Source organism: Pipistrellus hanaki (genome assembly GCF_964339955.1).
Source record: "Pipistrellus hanaki genome assembly, chromosome: 18".
Lineage (NCBI taxonomy): Eukaryota > Metazoa > Chordata > Mammalia > Chiroptera > Vespertilionidae > Pipistrellus > Pipistrellus hanaki.
In genome coordinates, this window is record NC_140520.1 from 12,485,414 (window position 1) to 12,508,809 (window position 23,396).

At 48.6% G+C, this 23,396-nt stretch overlaps 1 protein-coding gene across 4 annotated transcripts in view; it reads right to left on the reverse strand.

Moving 5' to 3' along the window:
- Positions 1 to 11,356: 11,356 nt before the first annotated feature.
- GATAD2B (GATA zinc finger domain containing 2B) overlaps positions 11,357 to 23,396 on the reverse strand; it is a 66,749-nt gene continuing 54,709 nt past the window's right edge. For 3 of the 4 annotated variants that reach the window (XM_084866796.1, XM_084866798.1, XM_084866797.1), the window contains exons 5-11: positions 22,706 to 22,837; positions 22,168 to 22,338; positions 21,377 to 21,692; positions 20,107 to 20,309; positions 19,132 to 19,242; positions 18,863 to 18,980; positions 11,357 to 16,839 (exon numbers count right to left, since the gene is read on the reverse strand). In XM_084866796.1, coding sequence (XP_084722922.1) covers positions 16,706 to 16,839; positions 18,863 to 18,980; positions 19,132 to 19,242; positions 20,107 to 20,309; positions 21,377 to 21,692; positions 22,168 to 22,338; positions 22,706 to 22,837 — 1,185 coding nt within the window. In that variant the 3' untranslated portion in view covers positions 11,357 to 16,705. The remainder of the gene's footprint in view (positions 16,840 to 18,862; positions 18,981 to 19,131; positions 19,243 to 20,106; positions 20,310 to 21,376; positions 21,693 to 22,167; positions 22,339 to 22,705; positions 22,838 to 23,396) is intronic. The other variant, XM_084866799.1, reaches the window with a different exon arrangement.

The window sequence follows — 23,396 nt, forward strand, 5'->3', positions numbered from 1 at the left end:
GTGTCGGAGACAGAAAAGACAGGAGTTGTTAGCGCTTTCTGTTTGCTGCTGTCACCAAGGACCACACACACAGTGGCTCCCAGCAGCACGGAGGTACTGGCCGTGGCTCTGGGGCTGGATTCAGACACGGGTGTCGGGCGAGCGCCCGGTGTGGGCAGGGCTGGCCCTCTGGGAGCTCTGGGGGACGAGGACCCTTTTCCAGGCTCCAGAGGCCACGCCCACTCTCTGGGGCTCTGCTTCCTTCACTTCCAAAGTCAGCAGCGCCAGGTTTGGTCCCTCTCACATCACGTCCCTCTGACTCCCTGATGTCTGCCAGCTGCTTCCACGTGTAAGGGCCGGTGTTGGGATTACACGGGGCTCACCTGGTGACCCAGGATGCTCTCCTTGAGGTCAGCTGATTAACTCCCCCTGCACCCTCCCCTCTTGCCAGGTACCCACCACAGTCAGAGGTTCCAAGGACTAGGACATGGAATCTTCAGGGGCCATTATTCTGCCTATTGTTGTGGGGTCGAACCCTGGGTTCAAAATAAGACCACCGGAGGCTGATGACTGATTAAAAAAAAAAAAAAAAAAAAGCAGGCAAGGATTTATTGAACTGGCCAGGACGGCTGCAAGAGCACCACACGCAGGTGGAGTCCACAGGACCGCACTGTTTCAGGTGCAGGCAGCCCTTCTAAAGGTCCAAGCCACAGAATGTTCCTTTGTTCTAAATTCTAAATCCTGAAGGCTGGGGACAGCCCGCAGGGTCATTCCCAGCCACATCCTGCTGGACGTTGGAATGTGGCCCTATCTTGCGAAAGCAGATAGTACAGAAGCAGAGCTGAGCGGTTAATCTCTAAAGGTTATCTACAGTTTCTATTTCTGAAGCTACTGAGTCAATCTCCTGTGGTCCTGGTCCACAGGCACAGGGAAATTGCCGTAGCCTCCAGGTCTCCATCTGGAAGCCAAGGCAACTACGTACCCTATTGTTTAAGCAAGTGAGTGAGTGCCAAAGCCAGAATAGCAGGGATAAAATTCAAACAGCAGTTTTTACCTAAGTACGATTGCTACCATACTTCCCCGGTCACAGAGGGGAGGTAGAGAAAGATGGAGGCAGGGAAAAAGAGGGTTAGGGCAGAGATCTAGGTCCCGGTTCAGTTGTGAGAAGAGCAGTGGGGAGAGACAAAGGAGACACGGTCCCGGGCGTGGTCCCCGTGTGCTGTGTGCTCCGAGGGCTTCCGCTGCCGGGGAGACCTTCCCGGGAGCTGATTCCAGAAAAGCCTGGGGCGGTTCAGGGCCGGGCCCATCCTTTCCTGTGGGCTGGGGGTGGGGGCAGGAAGAGAGCAGGTCCCGGGTAATCAATCCAGCCAGCACTTCCTGAGCATTAAGGCGATAGGGGACTCCATCGCGGGGCAGCACTTCCCAACCTGGGGTTTGGGGGCCTGTGCAGAAGTCATGGGAACTGAGCATCTCTCCATGGTGGGGTGGGAGAAAGCTTCCATCAAATTCTCAAAAGGGGCTGAAACCGGTGTGGCTCAGTGGGCAGAGCATCGGTCTTTGGACTGAAGGGTCCCAGATTCGATTCCGATCAGGGGCAGGTACATTGGTTGCGGGCACATCCCCGGTAGGGGGTGTGCAGGAGGCAGCTGGTCCATGTATCTAGCTCTCCATCCCTCTCCCTCCTCTCTGTAAAAAAAATCAATAAAATATATATATTTTTAAAAAATTCTCAAAAGGCCCTGGGAGCAATAAAAAGTTAACTTCTAGCCTGAGGGTTATAAAAATAAGTGCTTAGAATGTAAACTGCAACCACTTTGGAAAACAGCTTAGCAGTTCCTCAAAATGCAAAATTACTATATGGCCCAGCAATTCCATGCCCAACACACCTGAGAGAACTGAAAACGCCTCCACACAGAACCCTGTACTCAAACGTGGACAGCAGCATTCTTCACCATCGTAAGAGAGAGGCAGCCACCCCTCTGCCCCTTCTCCTGGACAAGCACACGGTAAGGCCGTGCAATGGGACGGTGTTAGGCCACAAAAAGGAAGGAGGCACTGCTGTGGCCAGTTTGGCTCAGTGGATAGAGCATCAGCCTGTGGACTGGTGTGTCCCAGGTTTGACTCTGGTCAAGGGCTGGATTAAGGGCTTGATCCCTAGTGGGGGGTGTGCAGGAGGCAGCCAATGGATGATTCTCTCACATCATTGATACTTCTCTCTCTCCCCCCCACTCTGAAATCAATAAAAAGATTAAAAAAAGAAAGAAAAAGGAATGAGGCACTGATACGTGCCACCACCCGAATGAACCTTGGAAACATCATGCTGCTGGAAAGACGCCAGGCACAAAAGCCCGCATTTATATGAGACGCCCAGGAGCAGGCAAACAGGCAACGACAGAGTGGATTAGTGGTTGCTTGGCCAGGAGGCAGCAAGGAGTGAATGTTAATGGCACGCTGTTTCTTTGGGGGTGACGGAAATGTTCTCACAGATTCAGGTGATTTTGTGCAGCTCTGTAAATACACTAACGCCATTGGGTTGAACAGTTTAAAAGGTGGACTTATCGTGTAGGAATTAATATCTTAGTCAGATTGTTCTCAAAGGCGGCGTGGGGGCGGCACGTGGTGGCGCTTGGCCCTTCCAGGGCGATGGTCTCACTGGTCCTCACGGCCTGGGGCAGGGCCTCCTCCTTCCCACTTCACAGGTGGGAGGTCTCAGAGGCGAGGGGTGCCAGCCTGAGCGAGGCGATGGCTGCTTAGTGACAGGGCCGGACCCGAACCCAGGTCCTCTGCGCTGGCTTTATGCCCTGTGGGCCACTCCGTGTGGATTCGGAGGGGACAACGCAAGTGCTGCAGCTGGGGAGGCATCTTCTCAGCAGGTGCTGGTGAGGGGAACCCAGATGGCTCAGAGGTAAAACTGCCCCCAGAGGATGCACAGCTCACAGGGGCTTGGTCCCGTCTCGCTGGCCCCGGGGCCTGTGATCCCTTCCCGGTGGGGCTGCGCTGACACAGGAGGCAGGAGGCTGTCCCAGGGAAGGGGGCCCCCAGAGACACAGGGCTGGGTCAGGAGGCTAGGAGCTCTCCCCACAAGGCAGTCTCTTTTCGGGGTGTCCCAGGACCGGGAGGCACACCCCAGGATTGACTGGAAGGAGAAGGTTGAGCGTGTTGGGGTGAAGACTGAGGATAGAGCTTGTGGCGCAGAGGCAGGGGCAGGGGCAGACCTCAGCTGTGCAGGCAAAGCCAGACACAAGGAGCTGAGGGACGCGGTGAGGGGAGGACTCCAGGAGAGTGGGGGGCAGGGGTCAGACTGGCTGGGCTTCTGGGGGCAGGAGCCTGGCTGCCTGTGGCCTCAGGGCCGAACAGGGGCCAGATTCCTGCCCGCCTTTCTCCTCCTCCTCTCCCCCTTTCTCCTCCTCCTCTCCCCCTCCCCCACACTTCCTCTCCTTCCCAGCAGCCCTCCTTTATGGAGGACTTCCACGTGGGGAGGGTTCCTACAGAATAGCAAGGCTCAAAGTCAGTGCCTTTTGGGTCCCAGGCTCCTTTGACAAAAGGGAGGCCCCATTTTTGCATGTTTTAATCATCACCCGAGGATACGTTTTTATTGATTTAAAAATATATATATTTTATTGATTTTTTACAGAGAGGAGGAGAGAGGGATAGAGAGTTAGAAACCTCTATGAGAGAGAATCATCAATCAGCTGCCTCTTGCACCACCCCTACTGGGGATGTGCCCGCAACGAAGGTACATGCCCTTGACCGGACTCGAACCCGGGACCTTTCAGTCCGCAAGCCGATGCTCTATCCACTGAGCCAAACTGGTCTCAGCTGATTTTTTTTGAGGGAGAGGAAGGGAGAGGGAGGGAGGGAGAAAAAGAAACAGTTGCTTCCTGTATGCCCCTGACCAGGATTGAACCCACAACCTGGGTATGTGACCTGACTAGGGGATCGAACCTGCAATCCTTGGGTGCATGGGTCGATGATGCTCCAGCCAACTGAGCCGCCCAGGCCAGGGGTTTTGCACGGTGATGGTCAGCGGGGCCAGGGGAGCGGTCTGGGCCTCTTCTCTGTGGGATGGGGCAGTGGAGGCTGGGTTCCCACCCAAGAACAGAGAGAAGAGCTTTGTGAAGTGACACTATGGATGGGGAGGGGCTGCCAGGGCTGGGCCCCGCCCGCCTCAGCACCTGGGACAGCATCCCTGCTAGGACGGTTGGGGGCTCTGCACCCCTCTCTGGGACGCCCAAATCAGACTCCAAGCACCCTGTCCAGGCGCTGAATCCCCAGAGATGAGCTTAGGGCAGCGTTTTTCAACCGCTGTTCCGCAGCACACTAGTGTGCCGCGAGATGTTGCCTGGTGTGCCGTAGGTGCAGACAAGACAAGAATTTTATAATTTTTCACTATTTTGTTTACTTAATATTTCATAATAAAGTAATTATAAAATACTTTCTTTGTGTTTATTTGATTCCTATTCAAGAGAATTACTTTATATATAGTCAATATAGGCACAGAGTTAAATTTTTTAACATTTTCTAATGGTGGTGTGCCTCGTGATTTTTTTCATGAAACAAGTGTGCCTTTGCCCAAAAAAGGTTGAAAAACACTGGCTTAGGGGAACAGATGCTCCAACTCCCCTTAACATTCTTAATCAAAACTTGAGAGGAAGGGGTGGGTCTGATGGGCAGGGAAAGGCTAGACAAGGGGCAGGCTTTCCCCCCCCCCCCCCCAATTGTCTCCGTGCCTGCTGGGCCCTGGGAGGAGAGAATAGTGGATGGGGGTGGGGAAGGGGCTCAGACTGAAAGCAGAGAGGGACTGAGTTCCAGGGAGGACAGAGTGAAGGACAGCAGCCTCTGGCCTCAACCCCCGACCTTGGCCTCCCTGATCCTGGGCTCCCCAAAATAAGGACAACGCCCCCCCCCCCACACACACACTGTCTCCCGAGGGTAGGGAGGGAATGCCCACAATTCAGGGGCCCCCAGGCTGAAGGCAAACCAAGGCTCTTGGGGAGTAGCCCGGCTGAGGGGCTGGGGCTGCAGGGTGTGAGGGGAGAAGGAAGAAAAGAACGATGGGGGAGGAGAGGGGGGCAGATGGGAGAATAAGGGGATCTGGGAGCAGAATGGAGAGGAAGAGGGGCAGCAGTGAGGAGCAGAGGTGCGGAAGCCCTGTGGGACGCAGGGAGGGGTCAGTTGTGTGCTTGTGCGTGCGTGCATGCGTGCGTGTGTAAGAACTATATGGAGGGCCAGCCTCCGGGAAACCAAGCCTGCTCCGTGGGAGGCTGCGCAGGTGTTAGGAGCAGCTGCCAGGCAGGGTCTGGAAAAGCAGGGACCAGAAGGTTCCCCCAGATGTCCCTGAGGGACTGAGGCTGGACGAGCCCTGGGTCTGTGGGCTCTGGCCCCGCCAAGGCCCACCCCTCACCCCCACCTGCTGGGCAGCCTGGCTCAGCCTAGCGGGCAGAGGCATCGTACGTGCTGTGCGTGGCTGGCGTGTCTGCTTGTTGGGTGTCACAGCTCAGCTCAGGCTTCTCCGGGCCTGTGGCGTCCGTGTCTGTTGGCGTGTGTTTTATATTTGTGACTCTGAGCCTGCAGGCATCCGTGTGGGACCTGTGTGTGTCCTCTGTGAATGTGTCTGGGATACAACTGTGTCTACAAGGTGGTCTGTGAGGTTGGATTTTTTGCCCAAATGTGTGTCTGCCGAGTGTAAGTGTCCCTTCCCTATTCAGAGGCTGGGGTCCTGGTGGCGGGGATAGGCAGGGGGATCAGGAGTCCTGGGAAGCTGACCCTGCGGGCAGACAGATGGGCTGGCAAGGGAAGCAGAGGGCGACCCCATTGTCCCCTCGGGAGCACAATGCCCATGCCTGGGCCCCTGACCTCTCCATTGTGCCCGCCCCGCTCCCCTCCCTGCTCCTCCCTGGCTGACCCCAGGCCTCACCCCTCACCCAGGCTGGAAGGGGAGGCGGTGGGCACAGGAGGCTGCCATGTCTGGCCTCACTGTGTTCCCGCAGGCCGTGCTGTGCAGAGCCCGGAGACGTGGTGGCTGTATGGGAGCGCCCACTGGTGCTGCCTGTTAGGTGCAGGGTGAGCCGCCTGTGTCCACTTCCTGGATGGTCTGGCTCTGGCTGACTGGTGCCACCGGATGCCAGATGGCTCCTTGCATCTGGCCGCCCTGGCTGGCCCCCAGAGCCTCCTGTCCCAGGCCCATGAGCACCACTGCGCGGCCCAGAACCGCTATGGGCAGCTGGAGAGCCACTGGGCCCGGGTGCAGCTGGCAAGTGACCAGGCTGCTCCTTAAGGTGGGCGCACACGGCACCCACGGACACTCATGGGGCACAGAGTTGCCCAGAGTGGGCCCCGGGCAGTGCCGGCTTAGCCATGAGACACAGTAATCACAGGGCCTGGAGCCCAGGTCACTTTCAGGAGCCCATAAAACTGCCTCAATTCTAACTTCTTTAAAACCATAAGGAAAAAAATAATAATACGTAATAATGATCCCAGCCTGGGTTATATTTGTCTCTGACCAATGCTAATGTAAATTGTAATTTTTTTAATTGTAATTTTTTTTTATGGAGGAAGGCAAAGTGCTCATGGCCCATGAAAGTCAGAGGCACCAGATTGCAGGGTTGCGCAGTGAAGCGGGCAGCAGGAAGTGGCTGACGTGGGCTCAGAGGCGGGGGCCAGGGCTCTGGAACATAGTGCAGGGGGCAAAGCCCAGGTCCGGCTCTGTGGCATTCAGGTGGTCCCGTGTCCTCAGTCTGTCCCGTTTCCACCAACCTCCAGAGTCCAATGAGGTGGATTGGGGGGTGGGGGGGGGAGTGGAGAGGGGGTGCCCAAACTTTCCATTTCCTGGGAACTTGATGGCACAGCCCCGAGTACCACTGACCACCGGTGAGCACCAGCCGGGAGTGTGGAGGGGTGGCAGGCTGGGGGCCAGGGCACAGCACAGACCCTGACTTCTGCGTCTTCAGGGTCACACTGCTGCATGGTGGCACCCTCCACATCACCAGCGTACGCCAGGCTGTGGTGGGCACCTACCGCGGTGTGGCCAATACCCGGCATGGCCAGGGTGCCCAGCTGACCCTTAGTGGTAAGCAAGGACGGGGGGAATCAAAGTGGGCACCAGGCACAGAGGAGGGCATGGGGAGCTGGCACCACTGGGAGTAGGTTTGGCGATGTGGCTGTGGGTGGTACAGATGCTTTGTACAGACAGACGTTTGGAGCACCTATGACCTGTGAGGCAGTTGGGTGTTGGAGGTGCAGCAGTGGGCAGACAGCACATCCTAGTACGAAGGAACCCAGGACAGGACCTGGAACCCAGCTTTGGGCTGGCGATGGTCAGGGCTTCAGGAATAAGTCCTCCCAGGCTGGGTGTTGGAGAGGTGAGGCCAGGAAGGTGGAGAGGTCAGGGAGATTGAGTGAGCAGCCCCGTCAGGAAGGTGGAGAGGGTGGCATCCCCGACATTTCCTTGTGCAAAAGCACAAGGTGAAAAGAGAGTGGCCGGCCCGGGGTAAGAGTCAATGTAGGCCAGGCCCTCTGTGGAAAGGAGCTGGGACTTGGCCCAGAGGCAGTGGGAACCCTTGGTGCATTGGGAGTGGGGGGCGGGGGAGGATGCGGGCTCAGAGTCAGCCTGTCTTGGCTGGGAGTGGATGCCTGGGTGCAGTTCCGTGTGTGTGTGTGTTATACATGTGTGTGCCTGTGTTTGTATCTGTGTGCTTGCATGTTTCCTTCTTGGGGTTCCGATAACAAGTTTGTAACTGAGACTAAATACCCAGGGTGACCCCAAATACAGGCCTCGTGGGGTGGGAGGGTTTTATGCCTGAGGAGCTGGCACCAAGCAGGAGCCAGTGTGATGGGCCCCTCGGCCAGAAGGGGGAGCTGCAGGTGGCTGAGGGGAGTAGCGTCTGAACAGTCCGCTAGGGGGCTCCATAGTAGAAATAACAAGGAACCTTGGGAAAGTGCCAGGAGTGCATGGGCACTGACAAAATTTCATCAAAGGATGTATAACTTTAAAAAAAAGTTACTGTGAGACCTTCCAGAAATAATACATCTGTCTCAGTGTTACTTAAAAATGTGTCTTTATTGAGAGTGAGAGGAATGCCCCATCCATTTTGGAGATGGAACCAAAACCCAGGCACGCACCCTGACCGGGGAATGGAACACCAGCCAGGGCCAAAAGATGTAGAACTTCTTAGACTGAAGACTGAAAGGGGAAGGGAGGGAGCTGTTGTGTGCCTAATCTGGAGGCAATTTATACACTGAAAGCGGAGGGTGGTGCTGAGGCTCCTCCCCGAGAGTAGAGGGGGTCCCAGGACGGCCTCCCACTTCTCATTCCCCATCAGCCACCTGGGCAGGGGGGCTTCCATGGTCCTCAGTGCTCCTGGCCAAATGCCAGGGCGTTGGGCAGGCATGGTTCTCCACCCTGCTGCCATGGAGGCAGGGGAATGAATGGCCAGTCTTAGGAAGGGGAGGAAGAGCAGCAGGCTCTGCTGGGAGCAGAGGATCAACCAGGAACAGAGGGCTCGAGGGTTTCCTAAATGTTGAGAAAGGAGCTGGGGTCGGCGCAGGCTCTTCTCCAGGGACAGGAGCTGGGACCATTCACTCCTCAAGCACCCCCCTGGGTGCGCCTTACCACGGGGGCACCAGGGAGACAGGATTTCCCGGACTCAAGGTTCGAACTGTGGCAGGAGGGGTATGCTGTCAGCTGACCAGTACCTCCAACACCCAGGTTTGAGTCCCATTTCTGCCAGTTCCTCTGGACACGTTACTAACCTCTGACACGTGGGTTTCTCATCTGCAAACTGGAGAAATTAAAGCAGTTGCCTCACAGGCTTTAGTGAGGATGAAGGGAGACAAGGTGTGTGGGCGGGCTCACAGTACAACGCCGGGGAATGAGGTGGGTTCAACAAGCTGTAGACGAGTCATCATATGGTTCGGGTTCTACCCCACTGAACAGTTGGACCATGCAGAACACAACCTCCTTGGTCAAGGCCAGGACTTTCCAGGACAGCTCAGGGCTGAACTAGAGCTTATAAGAGGCAAATGGAGCAGGGCCTGGCCCCAAGTAGGAATGAATGAATGAAGGGATGAATGAATGAATGAGTGAAATACTGGCAATCATATATATTTTTTTAATCAGAGAGGAGAGGGAGAGAGAAATAGAAACATCAATGATTACAGAATCATTGATCAGCTGCCTCCTGAACCCCTCCCCCTGGGGATCAAGCCCCCAACCTGGCCATGTGCCCTTTAATGGAATCGAACCCAGGACCTTTCAGTCCGCGGGCTGATGCTCTCTATCCACTGAGCCAAACTGGCTAGGGCGAGGCACAATATTTTGTAGGAAAAGTTCTTGATAAAGGACATATATGAAAGGGTTAAAGATATGTTACCAAGTCTCAAAATACAAAAATGAAGGTGACAGACTGAGGTATTGGCTTTGTTTCTATCCAGTGGTTTGGGGGTCCGCTGCGACAGGTCTGGGTGAGGAATTATTTTGAAAACCTGCAGGGGAGTAGATGGGAGGGCATAGAGACAAGTACAAGAAAAGAAAGGTTAAAAAAAAAAAAAAAAAAAAAGGTAAAGGATAAAGGAAAAGAAAGGCTTATTATCTCTTTGCTGTCACAGCCACACTCAGCTGCTGGCCATGGTACCCCCAGTGATGATTTGTTTCCGATAAGATGGGAGTGAGTGGCTTAAACATTGATGCAGAGAGACCCAAATAGTATACAGTAGACCTTTGATTTTTGTGGACCTGGATTTAACAGATTCGGATTTAGTAGATAAAATTCGTATCTGTGTGTCATATGTAAAATTTAGCGCCCTGTTCATTTTTAAATGCTTTTAACTCAAGATTTGCTTAAAGTCAAATTAATAGATTTTTGTTATTAATTCACTGTTATTTTTTTTAAATATATATATATTATTGATTTTTTTACAGAGAGGAAGAGAGAGGAATAGAGAGCTAGAAACGTCGACCAGCTGCCTCCTGCACACACCGCACCGGGAACGTGCCCGCAACCAACGTACATGCCCCTGACCGGAATCAAACCTGGGACCCTTCAGTCCGCAGACTGACGCTCTACCACTGAGCCAAACCGGTTTCGGCTAATTCACTGTTATTTTAAAAATATATATTTTATTGATTTTTTTACAGAGACAACGGGAGAGGGATAGAGAGTTAGAAACACCAATGAGAAATATCCATCAGCTGCCTCCTGCACACCCCCCCACTGGGGATGTGCCCGCAACCAAGGTACATGCCACCCTTGACCGGAAATCAAACCTGGGGCCCTTTAGTCTGCAGGCCGACGCTCTATCCACTGAGCCAAACCGGTTAGGGCAATTCACTGTTATTTTAAACAAATTTTAGTGAACAGGCCATATGTTGGAGAAAACACTAGTAATTTCACTGACAATAAATATTATATATCTACAAATACAGTCTACATATTTAAATCCAAGAGTCATGGCTTGTAAACAATGGTTAGCATGTTTATCACACCTTTCTGGGCATGGTAATTGGTTCTGATGTCACGTGGCCTTTCTGCAGTTTTTGTTTTTTATTAATCCTCTCCTGAGGATGTTTTTGCCATTGCTTTTTCAGAGTAGAAGGGAGAGAGGGGAAGAGAGAGAGAAACATTGATTTGAGAGAGCCACGTCGACTGGCTGCTTCCTGCACCAACCCAACCCAGGGCAGGAGCGAATCTGCAACCCAGGTATGTGCCCTTGACCTGGAATGGAACCAGAGACCCTATAGTGTGCAGGCCATGCTCTAACCATTGAGCCCACCCCAGCGCTCTGCAGCAGTTTTAACTGGTTCAGGCCAGCTGTGTGCATTTGTTTACTCTGGGTGACTGGTGAATGAATGCATTGAAAGGAAAACATGGGGGAGTGGGTTAAGGTGGCACACAGAGCATTCTAGGTTTTTAGGAGATGGTGCATACAGACTAAGGAATGATTCCGCAGTTTGCTAAGAGCAGTGTGAGCTGCTAGTATAAGGTCCCCACCTGAAGAAACCAGCATGTCACAAAGAATTCAGTCACTAGAGACTAGAGCAGTATGCAGGGCAGGGCTGGGGAGGGCTAGGAAACACCTCTACCTAGCACACAATGGAGACCCAGACTTTGGATTAAATGCTACCTCCTTCCAGGTACCTTTAGACCTTAAGTCATCAGGTAACTAAAGTGGGGTCAGAAGCTTCTGGAACACTGGCTCCACATGGAGGGGAATATGAACACAGATGTAGGTAAGGGCTTTAAGTAATCATCACAATTGGAGAGGGTACAAACCAAAGGTACCCCATGACTATAGGGAGTACAACCCAGAGCCCATCTCCCAATTATCCCTAAAAACCTCCCCACTGCCCACCACGACTAAAGCACAAGCCACAGGAAAGTTTAGAAACCATTCCTTTCTTTATTAAACATAGCTTGCAAGTGATAAATATTACAAAGTTTTTTTTTCTTTTAATCCTTTCTCCAAAAATTAGCTTATTATTTGAATCTGTCACTACTGAAATGCTCAGCAGCATCTGAAACAGATGGGAGTGTATTTGCCTTTTTGAAACCCAGTTTCTATTGGTCTTAGTTTTTTTTTCATTTTAATTCCCAAACACAATGCAGAAAATTAGAATGCGTTAAAAAAAGAAAAGAAAAAGGAAACTTAAAAGAGGGTTGTGCAAAAGGGTCTTGTTCCCCTCCCATCCACCCTATTCAGAAAAGGCCATTCCCCATCCCACCTCCCTGCTCCCCACCCTCCACCCCGTCTCTCCTTCCGCCGCCATCAGGGCCTCAGCCATCATCCTGTAGCCTCTCCAGCTTCCCCCCAAGAACCTAGTGTGTGGAGCCTCAGCCAGGCTGCGGGAAACAGGGCCCTGACAGACAGACTGTGCGGGACAGCCGTCTTTAGGTGATTCCGAGGAGATACGAGGGAAGGAGACAAGATGGGGACTATGTGTGAGCTCTCCTACTGTGTCACCAAGATGACGGAAGTTTCACAACCAGAAGCTCAGAAAGGGTGTAAGTCACTGGCCACTAACCTGGGGCAGTCACCGGTCACCTCCACCCTTAAGGATCCTGTGGCTGTTTGTGAGGTGCGGCCTGAGGCCGGGTCCATACCCTCAATGACTAGAGGCACAGGGCAAAGATGTCACAGGTTTACTGATGTCCTGGACAAACTCTGCGGCCTTTCCCAAACCGAGAGTCACGGCAGAAACCTGGCAGCTCTCCCGGGGCATCGTTACTCTGGCTCCTCCCTGGTTTTCCAGCCCAAACTTCTCACCTCAAACTGCTCGCAGGCTGGAGAGGAAGCATAGCATTAACTTGGCAAGATGATTTCCATTGCAATTTCATAAATAAGAAAACTGAGACCCAGAAAATCAATTCTACCATAGCAAGTTACAGGAAAGTTTGGGACTAGACCCAGGTCTTCAGACTGTGCCTACAACCACACCCCACTTCGTGTTGTGGTTCTCTTTACTTTCAAGTCTGGACTAGGAGCCTTAGCTTTCATAGCAGCCCAGCCTCACCCCAATTTACAAAGCCTACACTGTGTGCAGATGGACAGGGCTCTCCCCAGGTGAGACTTTCTTAGATGACTTGTTCAAGTCCTTTCTCTCTATCGTCCCCTGGCAATCCCCTCTCTCAAAGGCCCATGAAACTAAGTTCTTTTTTTGGAGTGGGGGTGAGGTAGGGGAAACCCCTTGCATAAGAAAGCTTGACACTAAATTTTGTTATATAGGTATATTGTATATATGCTGATGCAGTAAGAGGGGGGAAAAACAGTGCAAATACAATTACAATTCATAATACTTGGTTTCAATGCCCCCAGGAACTGCCCCAATCCTCGGCTACCTCCCAACCCCCAGCACTTCCCACAGTATCACCCTAATGCTGGGGGGGAGGGAGGGTGGGCAGGTTAGGGTAGGAGTGGGCTCTGCCAAGGCAGTGCTGGTGACCTGGAGGGAAGACTCCAGGGTGGGGAGGCAAGGCACAAATGAGGGGTGGGTGGTGGGGGAGGTGGCTTCTCTACGGAGGGACGGGGTTGGAGCAGCTGCCAGTCTCAGTGTGCTGGGCCCACTCTCCTGCCCACCCTCCACAGCCCTGCCTCCCTGCTTCCTCCCCTTCCCCAGAAACCCTTTTGCACGGATCATACACAAACGGGCACATTACAAAATGACATAACACGGTTTCACAATATCCATGGCTAGGGCTTTTTTTTCTCTTTTTCAGCTTTTTTTTTCTACACAATGTACAATTCCTTTTAAATGAATCAAGAAATAGCTTATATACACGAATGAGTCCTTGTTATAACATCTCGGCAGCAAATATCATAAGCTAATGAAGGTCTTGTTGGAGGGGAAGGGAGCCTAGGACTGGGGTGGGGTGGAGAGAAGGGTTATGCCTTCTGGAGGAATGGGGAGAAAAGGGAGTGGAAGGGGAAAAGGAACAAAAGTAAAATATCAAGAAGCATCTTTACAAAGCAGTTCTATAGCTAATTCTTTTAAAGGGGAAAGGAAAGATAACCAAAGCAGGAACACATCTCTGTTTTAAAAAAAATGTCTACCATACATACATACAAAAATGTGGGGGGGAAATACTTATTCCAGGGATGAAGGAAGTCCAGATGCTGTGGTCAAGTGACAAAAGGGAAAAAGGAAAAAAAAGAAGAAAAAAAAAAGGGAAAAAAAAGGGGGAAAAAAAGGGAAAAAAGGAAAAAGAAAAGAGACAAGTAAGGGCCTCGGTCCCTCAGCTTTACCCAAGCCTTACCACTCATCCACCTGTTTCAGGCTTCTAGGGAGTAAGCACCATCCATAAACGACTGCTTTCAGAGGCTTTGGGGACGGAGAAAGCCAGGCAGAACTAGTAGGATCCTCTCTGTAGTACCCTGAGCTTCAGAGCTCCAGGGGTAGAGATAAGCCTCAACAGAGGGTCTGTCCTCCTGTCTTTAGCTTAGTGTCTATGGGGCCAAGGCCTGGGGCTGGACAGCAACAACAAGGTTGGAGGGACTCAAGGCAATCAGGGATGAAAAAGTAGAGAAATGAGGAAGACAGGGAAGAGGGAGGGAGGGAAGGAGGTGGAAGGCTAATACTTTACCATGATTTAGGGGAACCTTACCCCCATCACTAATCCCTGGGAAGGGTATGAAAATGAGAAGAGAGGGTAAGAAATCAAACCTCAGCGATTGAGCAAAGGGTCATGGAGCTTTACTAGTGAATCAGCAGCCTCTATGTAACTGACCCCGAGGGGAGACAAACAGGAAAGACTCCACCCTCTCCCCACTGCCTCAGCACCTTGGCAGGCGCTCAACTATAGGCTTTCCTTCCCCATCATTCCCCCTTCTCTATACATCTGACTTCCAAACACCATCTACGGGTGGCCTGGCTCCCAGGGAAGGGGCTCAGTTCAGGGTAGAGACAGACCCCACCCAAACGATATTGCACATTCTCTGTTTCTTATTTTTAATCTCAACTGACAAACTTGGGCACCTCGTACCTCTGAGCGCCTCTGAGCTGGGGGAGGGGAGACATAACAGAAATGGCACTTCATCATGGGGGGGAGGAGGGGGAGGCTAGACAGACATGCCACAAAGGCAAGATGACTTGTAGGGAAAATATTTAAAAATCTTCCAATTTCATGGAAGACAGAAAAGCAAAACCAAACGATTTATCCAGTGCTTTCAAAGCACAGAGGGCAAAGAAGACATGTAAGAATATATCTTTATATATATATATATATATATATATATTTTTATAATTTTAAAATAATACCACACCCAGCTCCATTAACACCCCCCTCCCACCACTTACAGTCAGGGGTAACACATTCCCCGGAAAAATACTCGAAACAACCCATCACTACCTGTTCCTAGCGTCTAGCTTCCAGATCATTCACCACTGGGGGAGCACAGACATAGGCTGTAGCTCTGCTCCTTTATTAAGTGCTCAATGAATTTGGGGGCAGGGAGGAAAGAAAAGCGCCAGGAAGGCCTTGTAAGGCCAGTCTAATCACCCACGGTGGCTCTGCAGAATGGGGAATAGAGGCCAGAGTGGAGAGAGCTGAGCCTGATTCTAGCTCCTTCTCCCACCCATCCCCAAACTTTATAGGGAAGATGTGCAGTGTGTGTGTGTGTGTTAATTTTAAAAGTGCCTTCTTATTTTAAAAAAAATATTTAATTTTTAAAAATAAAAGTGGGGGAACTTCCCCAGGTGGCTTTCAAGGGCAAAATATTAAACAACTCTTCACACCTCTCTGCTGAGAGCATCCCTTTCCAGCACCGTGGTAGCTTTTAGAGCTGGAGAGGCAGGTGGGTGTACACTGTGAGAGCAGAAACCCCGCTTTTACGGGACTTCCCTGACCTCAAAAAACAGCCGGGTCCCCATCCCTCCCCCACCGTATGAGTAAATGGGATACTCATCTCCCCAGTCCCCAAAACAGCAACATTGCACAATTAAATTCATTCTCTACATTAGTAGCACTTAAGGAAGGGGGCAGGGCACAATTAATACAACTCGAGGGGGTGGATGGCGACAATTTCCTAGCAGAGGCCTAAAGCTGGTTTGGACATGAGTGCTCTGGTTCTGAGCAGTTGGCTCTGCAGTCAGTGCAGCAGGGTCAGGGCAAGAATCCAACTTGATTAGGTGCCTCACCCTCACCTCCTGGCACTCGGAGGGTGAAGACGGACAAATGTGAGCCTCAACTGTCAGGAGAGAAAGCCCTTCCTTCCTAAGTCTATTTCCTCCCTTTATCATTTCATGCCCATCCCAACTCTAGGTCACCCAACAAACTCAGGCTGGGAACAATGGGGGGCTGTGGTTACCAGAATAAAAAAATGGGGGATAGGAAAAATTTTTATAAGAAAATAAGATGAAATAATTAATTTGGGCTAGTGAGCCTGGAATAGACTTCCACGACTCCACTAGGCAGGAGACCAATCTTATTCCCCAGCATCCAGGAGGCTAGGACCTGGTCTCGGGAGGAAGACTTTCTCCCCCTTCTCTGAGTCAGTTGTAGGATGGTTAAGTTTTAAAGCTTCTCCCTCTAGGCTCTTTCCCCTCATTCTCAGAGCCCAACTTCAATCCTATCACTGCCTCCTGAACTGTCCAATCCAGAGACTCCACAGTGGGTGTGCTGTTTCTCCTTGGTTGAGGCCACCACCTCCCCTGGTTAAGTGCTTAAAAACTCTGCCCTAATACTCCTGGTCATGTTTTACCTGGCAGCTGGGACCCTACTGCAATGCTCCTACTATTGAATGTAATTTGTGTTTATTGGGGGGGAAAAGAAAAAGAAAAGAAAAAGAAAAAAAGGGGGGGGACACAAAAAAGAAAAATATGGGGGGAGGGAGGTTTAACCGTCCACTGAACAGAGGGAGGACACACAACATCATTAAAAATAGTAATAATCATTACAGCATAAAAACAACTTTAGAAACACATGTCAGGAGGGCTTAAATTTCTCCCCAGGACCTCATTCTCACCTCTACCGGAGGTGAATATCCACCTCACTGTTACAAGAAAACGGAAGAGAGGAGACAGAGCGGCAGAAGAACAGATCGCAGCAGTATGAAATAAAAGGGAGGTGGTGGGGCAGGGCTTGTGTTTTCTTGTTGATTTCTATTTTTTGTCTTCTGTTTGTTTTCCGTGTATGGTAGGCACCAGTACAGGCACTGCATGCGACGGAAGTTAGGGCCAAAGGGAGAGGAGAGGGGTAAAGGATTCAAGATTGGGGCAGTACAAGTGGAACAGGCGTTATTTCTGTCCACTAATGGATTGCGATATAGACCGGGGAGGGATCATGTCTAAAAGGTATTCCCGCTGTCGGTCTGCCAAACTGGGGGCTTTGTGTCCTCCGATGCCAGTGTTCAAGTATGCAATGTTGACACCTAGACCCAGGAGACAAAAGTGGGAACAGAAATTAAAAAGGAAATGATGCCTTCTTCTGCTACTTAAGGCTGCAAAGCTGGAGATGGGAGAAAACATCAGACGCTGCCTACTTCTGTCCGGGCTCAGCTAACTTTGTTTTTGTAGCAACTACCCTTTGCTCTAAGTTTTAGGGAACGAGGTCTTCCTGAAACTTCAATCCTTCAAGAAGAATAAACGTGATGTCTTGATGATATAGGCAAGTAAAAAAAAACTGTGGTGAGAAGAAAATAACCAAGACAAAGAGATGAAATCATTGAATCTGCTTTGGTTTTGGGGCTGCTGACCATGGAAAGGCAACCTGGATCAAACGGGATTAGAACAGTTGGTTCTACTGTTCTGGCCAAAAGAGATGAGTAACCACATGCCCACCAAGTAGGCATGTTAGACATTAAATTTCTAATGGAAGGAACTTTGTCAGTTTCACCACCAAAACCGTTGGACACTATGCTTACCATGTAATATAAATTTAGCAAACATTTGCCATATAAAACATACAGATCAATGGAACAGAACAGAGACCCCAGAATTTGGCACAAGCCATTATACTCCATTAATATTTGACAGAGGAGGCAAGAGCATACAATAGTGTCAAGACAGTCTCCAATAAATAGTGTTGGGAAAATTGAACAGATACATGCAAAAAAATGAAACTAGACCACCAACTTAACCAATATACAAGAATTAATTAAAAATGGGTAAAGGACTTAAATGTAAATTGTGAGACCATAAAAATCCTAGAAGAAACCATAGGCACCAAAATTTCAGACATCTCCATAGCAATATGTTTATGGATACATCTTCTAAGGCAAAGGAAACTAAGGAGAAAATAAAAAAATGGAACCACAGCAAAAGGAAACATCAACAAAATGAAAAGAGAGCCCACTGTATGGGAGAACATATTTGGCAATGATATATCTGATAAAGGGTTAATATCCAAAATATATAAGGAACTAATACAATTTAAAAGGAAGAGAAACAATCTAATTAAAAAATGGGCAAAGGACCTAAATAGACACTTCTCCAAAGTGAACATACAGATGGCCAAGACACATATGAAAAATGCTCAAAGTCATCACTGATCATCAGAGATGCAAATTAAAACAATAAAATATCTCACACCTGTCAGAATGGCTACCATCAACAAAAGACAAGTGCTGGGGAGGATGTGGAGAAAAGAGAACCCTAGTAGTACACTGCTGATGGGACGCAGACTCGTGTAGCCATTATGGAAAAACAGTATGGAGTTCTCTCAAAAATTTAAATATGGAACTGCCATTTGACCTAGTGATCCCACTTCTAGACATATATCCTAAGAAACCCAAAACACCAATCAGAAAGAATTATGCATCCCTATGTTCATAGCGGCACACTTTACAATAGTTAAGATCTGCAACAGTCCAAGTATCCATCAGTAGACGAGTAGATAAAAAAAAGCTGTGGTACAGTGGAATACTATGCAGCAGTAAAAAAAAAAAAAAAAAAAAAAAAGAATCTCTTGCCCTTTAAGACAGCATGGAGGGACCTGGGGAGTATCACACTAAGTGAAATAAGTCAGAGGAAGACAAGTACAAGATAAACTGAAGAACAGAGTGAATCCAGAGGCATGGAAGCATGGAACAGAATGCAAAACCTCTGAGCAAAGGCTGGGGAGAGTCAGTGGGCGGAAGGTAATCAACCAAAGACCTTGTATGCATATATGCACAACCCAATGGACATAGACAATAGGGTGGTGAAGGCCTAGGGTGCAGGGGTAAGGGCGGGTGGAGGGGGTCAATGGAAAAAAAAGGAACGTTGGGGAGCATATGTAATGCTTTCATTAATAAAGATTTTTTAAAATTTGCCATATAAAAAAGAGGGAAGAAAGTAGGACCTAAAGAAAGAGTAGAAAACAAAAGAAGGAACAATTTACTTAAAGGTGCTGCTATAGGATTGGGTACTAACTAGTTAACCCCTGAGAAAAGTTCTCAGATCAACCCTTCTTACCTGGCATCCCAAGGAGGCCCCCTGGCACAGATAGCTGGGGTGCCTGTGCAAAGTTGGAAAGCATCGAACGGGCAGATGTGGGTATGCCACGCTGGAGGCTGCTTTGGGGCTGTGGAGCCTGCAACGATGAGGAGACAGTTCATCACAACTCTTTCATAGGGAAAGTTTAAGCGAGGGAGTAAGAACATGAGAGTGCAGGATTATGACTTCCCGAAGAAGGAAAAACCAGTTGGGATAAAGAGCTGACAAACCCTGAGATAATTCCTCACCTGCCGAAGTGTATGATGTCTCATTATGGTCTCTTGTTTACTGACACTGGACACAGCTGGAGCCGTAGTGGGGGAGAGGGCTGCCTGCTGCTGTAATCGCTGTTCAATTTCCTGTTGGGAGTCATCAGGTCAAATTGGGCAGGACAGCACCCAATTTCCTAACCAGAAAACCTAGAGGTCTTATCTCTATTGCTGCCAGCTAGTTGAAGGGATATAAAAAAGGCCAGAGTTTGGTGGGGTGCGATGCTGGGGCACAATGCACTAAGATATTAGGGTACAAGTAGCCATCATGTTTCACTGACTAAGGGGCCCCTCCCTCCTGGGAAGCTGGCTCTCAGAAGCTGGCTGGGTAGTGGTGATGAGCTGACCTATGGTTGATGAGTTATTGGGATTTTATTTTTGACTCCTATCTAACATTTTCCAGAGGTTCTGGAAAGGGTCTGATGGGGAAAAGAATATGAGTGAGTTTCCCAACACATACTCCCCTCTTCAAGACAGAGTCATTTTCTGATACTTTAGGTGGTATTCACACTCTAGCCCCACTAGTCTTCACTGGGCTAGTTTATATCTATTCTTCCCATTGTCAGTTCTTTGTCAAATATGGACTGCAGATAATTACTTCTCTCAAAGAGATTTCCAAATACAAACCCCTCCCATTAAAATCCATTTGTGTGAGGAGGAAACAAAGTTGAGAAGAAATTTCTTAAGTGCTATTAGGGAAAGGCAAGTCTCAAGTCATTATATATCGCTCACTGTGCTCTTATCTAATCAGAAATAATCAAATGGAAGTGGGAAAAAGAACGGTTAAGTAGGAAAAAGGGGAACCAAAGCCTCCAGGTTTTAGGAACTTCAATCCAGAAACCGAGACCACCAGGACTGTGAGGATCACACAGACAGCTTCTCTAATTTAGAAGTAATTATCTTTAGGGACAACCCAACCTGGACAAGTTGCTGGTGAGAAGTCATCATTCTTACCTGTTCCTGCTGTAGGGCTTTAACAAAAGCGTTCTTCAGCCGGTTGGTGTGTTCAGCTTTTAGAGCCTTCTTCTGGTTGGAGGTCATACATTGCTCACATAGAATCTTACCATTCTTCTCTTGCTTCCAGTGAGGGGTGAAATCTGTGCGGCACTGGGCACAAACAAAGGGTTCGACCCGCAGAAGTGAGGCACAGCTTTTGCCTAGATGCCAACAAGAATAATAATCAGTGGTTTCACATTTCCTATCTTGTTTCTCTTCATCAAAGGAATCTTTTTCCAGGAGTTTACTTTCCTGAATTAAGAAAGAGACTCTACAAAAATAATACTCTACAAAATACTTTATTTCCTTTGATTGTAACAGCATAACTTCAGTGAATTCAGATAGATTTCTTTTGCTCCTTTGTAAATGGGAATGGTACTAAGAAACATAGTTCCTAAATAACAAAATTGGCATAAGAACCTGAGTCTTCTGATTTCTTATTACCATTTTAAAAAGTGCCAATTTAGATTCAAAGGACTCCAGCTAACTCAGCCAATACTTTTGCTTCTTAGCATCACTTTACCTCAGACTGCATTTATCCTTGTCACGTGTTTATAACTTTTAGTTATTAGTGTCTAAATGACTCACTTTATGATCTATTTCTAGCCAATATTGAGCCCTTCTGACACTTTACTGTCAGGTATTACCCTAAACTTGTATGTTTAGAAATTTAGGCTTAATAACTTAATGACAAGGACTGAATATAATAATGTAGCACAATGCCCATAAACACTGATATTAAAAATAAGTGTTGTAGCCTGGCCAACTTGGCTCTGTGGTTGAGCGTGGACCATGAGCCAGGAGGTCACAGTTTGATTCTAGGACATGGCACACGCCTGATTGCGGGCTCAATCCCCAGTGAGGGGACATGCAGGAAGCAGCTGATCAATGACTTTCTCTCATTATTGATGTTTCTATCTCTTTCTCCCTTCTTCTCTGAAATCAATTAAAAAAAAAAAAAGTACAACTCAACAACAAAAAACAACACAACTTTAAAAATAAGTGTTCTAGACATCAAATTATGCATGAATTATGCTAGGCACCATTTAAAAACAATACACTGCAAAAATAAACAAGAGACACAAAATACACACTATATATATATATATATATAGTAAGAAGAGGTTATTTGATATTACACAATATCCTGATACTCTGCTTATGTCAACCAGCTTGGCAACCTCTTGCTTAGATAAAAAGACTGATTAGAGAAAAAAAAAAGTCTTACCTTGACTGTCGATAACACTTTGTACGACTTCTTCCAAGCCTACCATGTAGATGAACTCGCTGTTAGCTGCACTAGGCAGAAAGTGAAGCAAGGGAGCAGGAGGCTTAGGGGGTGGAATCTCCAGGAGTGTCTTTTCTAGCTGTTTGCGAAGAGCCAATTTGGCTGCAGCCTGTGAGTTGGCAGCATCGGTCATGGTGCTGGGGCTGGGAAGTGGTGAGGACACTCTGTTCACGGTCCCTGGCTGGATATGGGAGGCAAGGTTCATATAGATGGCCGAGGATGTTGTGCGCTGGCAGGGAACAGAAGAACTTGACTGCTGGAATAGATTTAGTACAGGTTCAGTGATGATATATGGGAGAAAGGACCAATTCTTGTTTTTGTGGCAGAAAACATTATTTGATCTTAGTTTAGACTACCTAGCTTCCCCCAAACTAAGAAAAAGACAGGAGGTGTCTAATTTCTTCATTGAAAAGAAACTACAGGACATAGGAAAGAAAAATGATAGTGACTGAGCTAGAACTGCTAAGGGAAAAAATAAAAATATTCCCTAGAGACTTCTTTTTTCTAGATAATTTCAATTTATTATGCTCTACTGTATAATCTCTTTTCTCCACCTCTATTTTCATATAATTCCCTCAATGCTTCCACTTTTTGGGATAGTTGTCCAAGTTCCATCAAAATTATCCTTGTTGTCTTAATTTCTCTCAGTCCAAAAATGTAAAACCTACAGTTCTTTCAACAGGGAAAGCAAATAAAAGATTTCTGTGTAACCACATAGGGCTCTCTCTTACCGGTTGGTAATTGATGGCAGGATTTATATTGGGTGTTGTGGTGCGTACAAGGCCAGGCTTAGGCGGGCCGCGCTGACCCTGTAGCTGGGCTGGGTTTGGTGCAATAACACGCTGAGACATCAACATGTGTGGGAGGGTGGTATTGGTTGCTGAACGGATGACACTATGACCCTGAAAGGGAAGAAGAGGAAAAGAACTAGTCATAGGTGATAAAATGCTCCACAAAATGTTAACGGGAAGACATTGTTTATAATACATAGCTAAGTAGAAATATAGAATAAGTCTACCATCACTGTAAACCCTTATTAGTCACTAGAAATTCCCTGGCCTTTTTTTAATTTTTAATTTTATTTTTATAAGCTACCTAACCCTACAAACTAAAAACCTTCTCTAGAGAAGAAAAACTAGAGTGGAAAGATGAGGGTTATTCATCCTACTGTAGATTAAATCAGGCCATAAAGGACCAACAGGACTGCCTGAAGTAATTACACCTGTTTCATGGCCCTCTGACAGTAAGATCCCACTATGGGTCACATACCTGTAATGTTCTTAAATTCTGAGGTTCAACCCCCTGGGCCCCAGGCCGGGAGGGAAGCTTGGATAGGCCCTGCTGACCAACATGAGCAGGAGATGGCTGAACAATAGATGCTGCATTCTGTACAATTGGAGTCTGGGAAAGAGAATAGAAAATGAGACAGTTAGAAAAGGCTAAAGAGGTATAAATTTGGTACACTTCTATACTCCCCCGCCCCCCAACTTTTATTGATTTCAGAGAGAAAGGGAGAGGGAGAGAGATCTAGAAACATCAATGATGAGAATCAGCAATCAGCTGATTCCTGCACACCCCCTACTGAGGATCCAGCCCACAACCCAGGCATGTGCCTTGACTGGGAATTGAATCGTGACTTCCTGGTTCATAGATCAATGCTCAACAAATTGAGCCACAGTGGCAAGGTGGTATACTTCTACACTTTATTATTATTTAATATATTTTATTGATATTTTACAGAGAGGAAGAGAGAGGGATAGGGAGTTAGAAACATCAATGAGAGAGAGTCATCGATCAGCTGCCTCTTGCATACCTCCCACTGGGGATGTGCCTGCAACCCAGGTACATGCCCTTGACCGGAATCGAACCCGGGACCTTTCAGTCCGCAGGCCGACGCTCTATCCACTGAGCCAAACCGGTTTCGGCCACTTCTACACTTAAACTATTGTCAGTGTGAAGC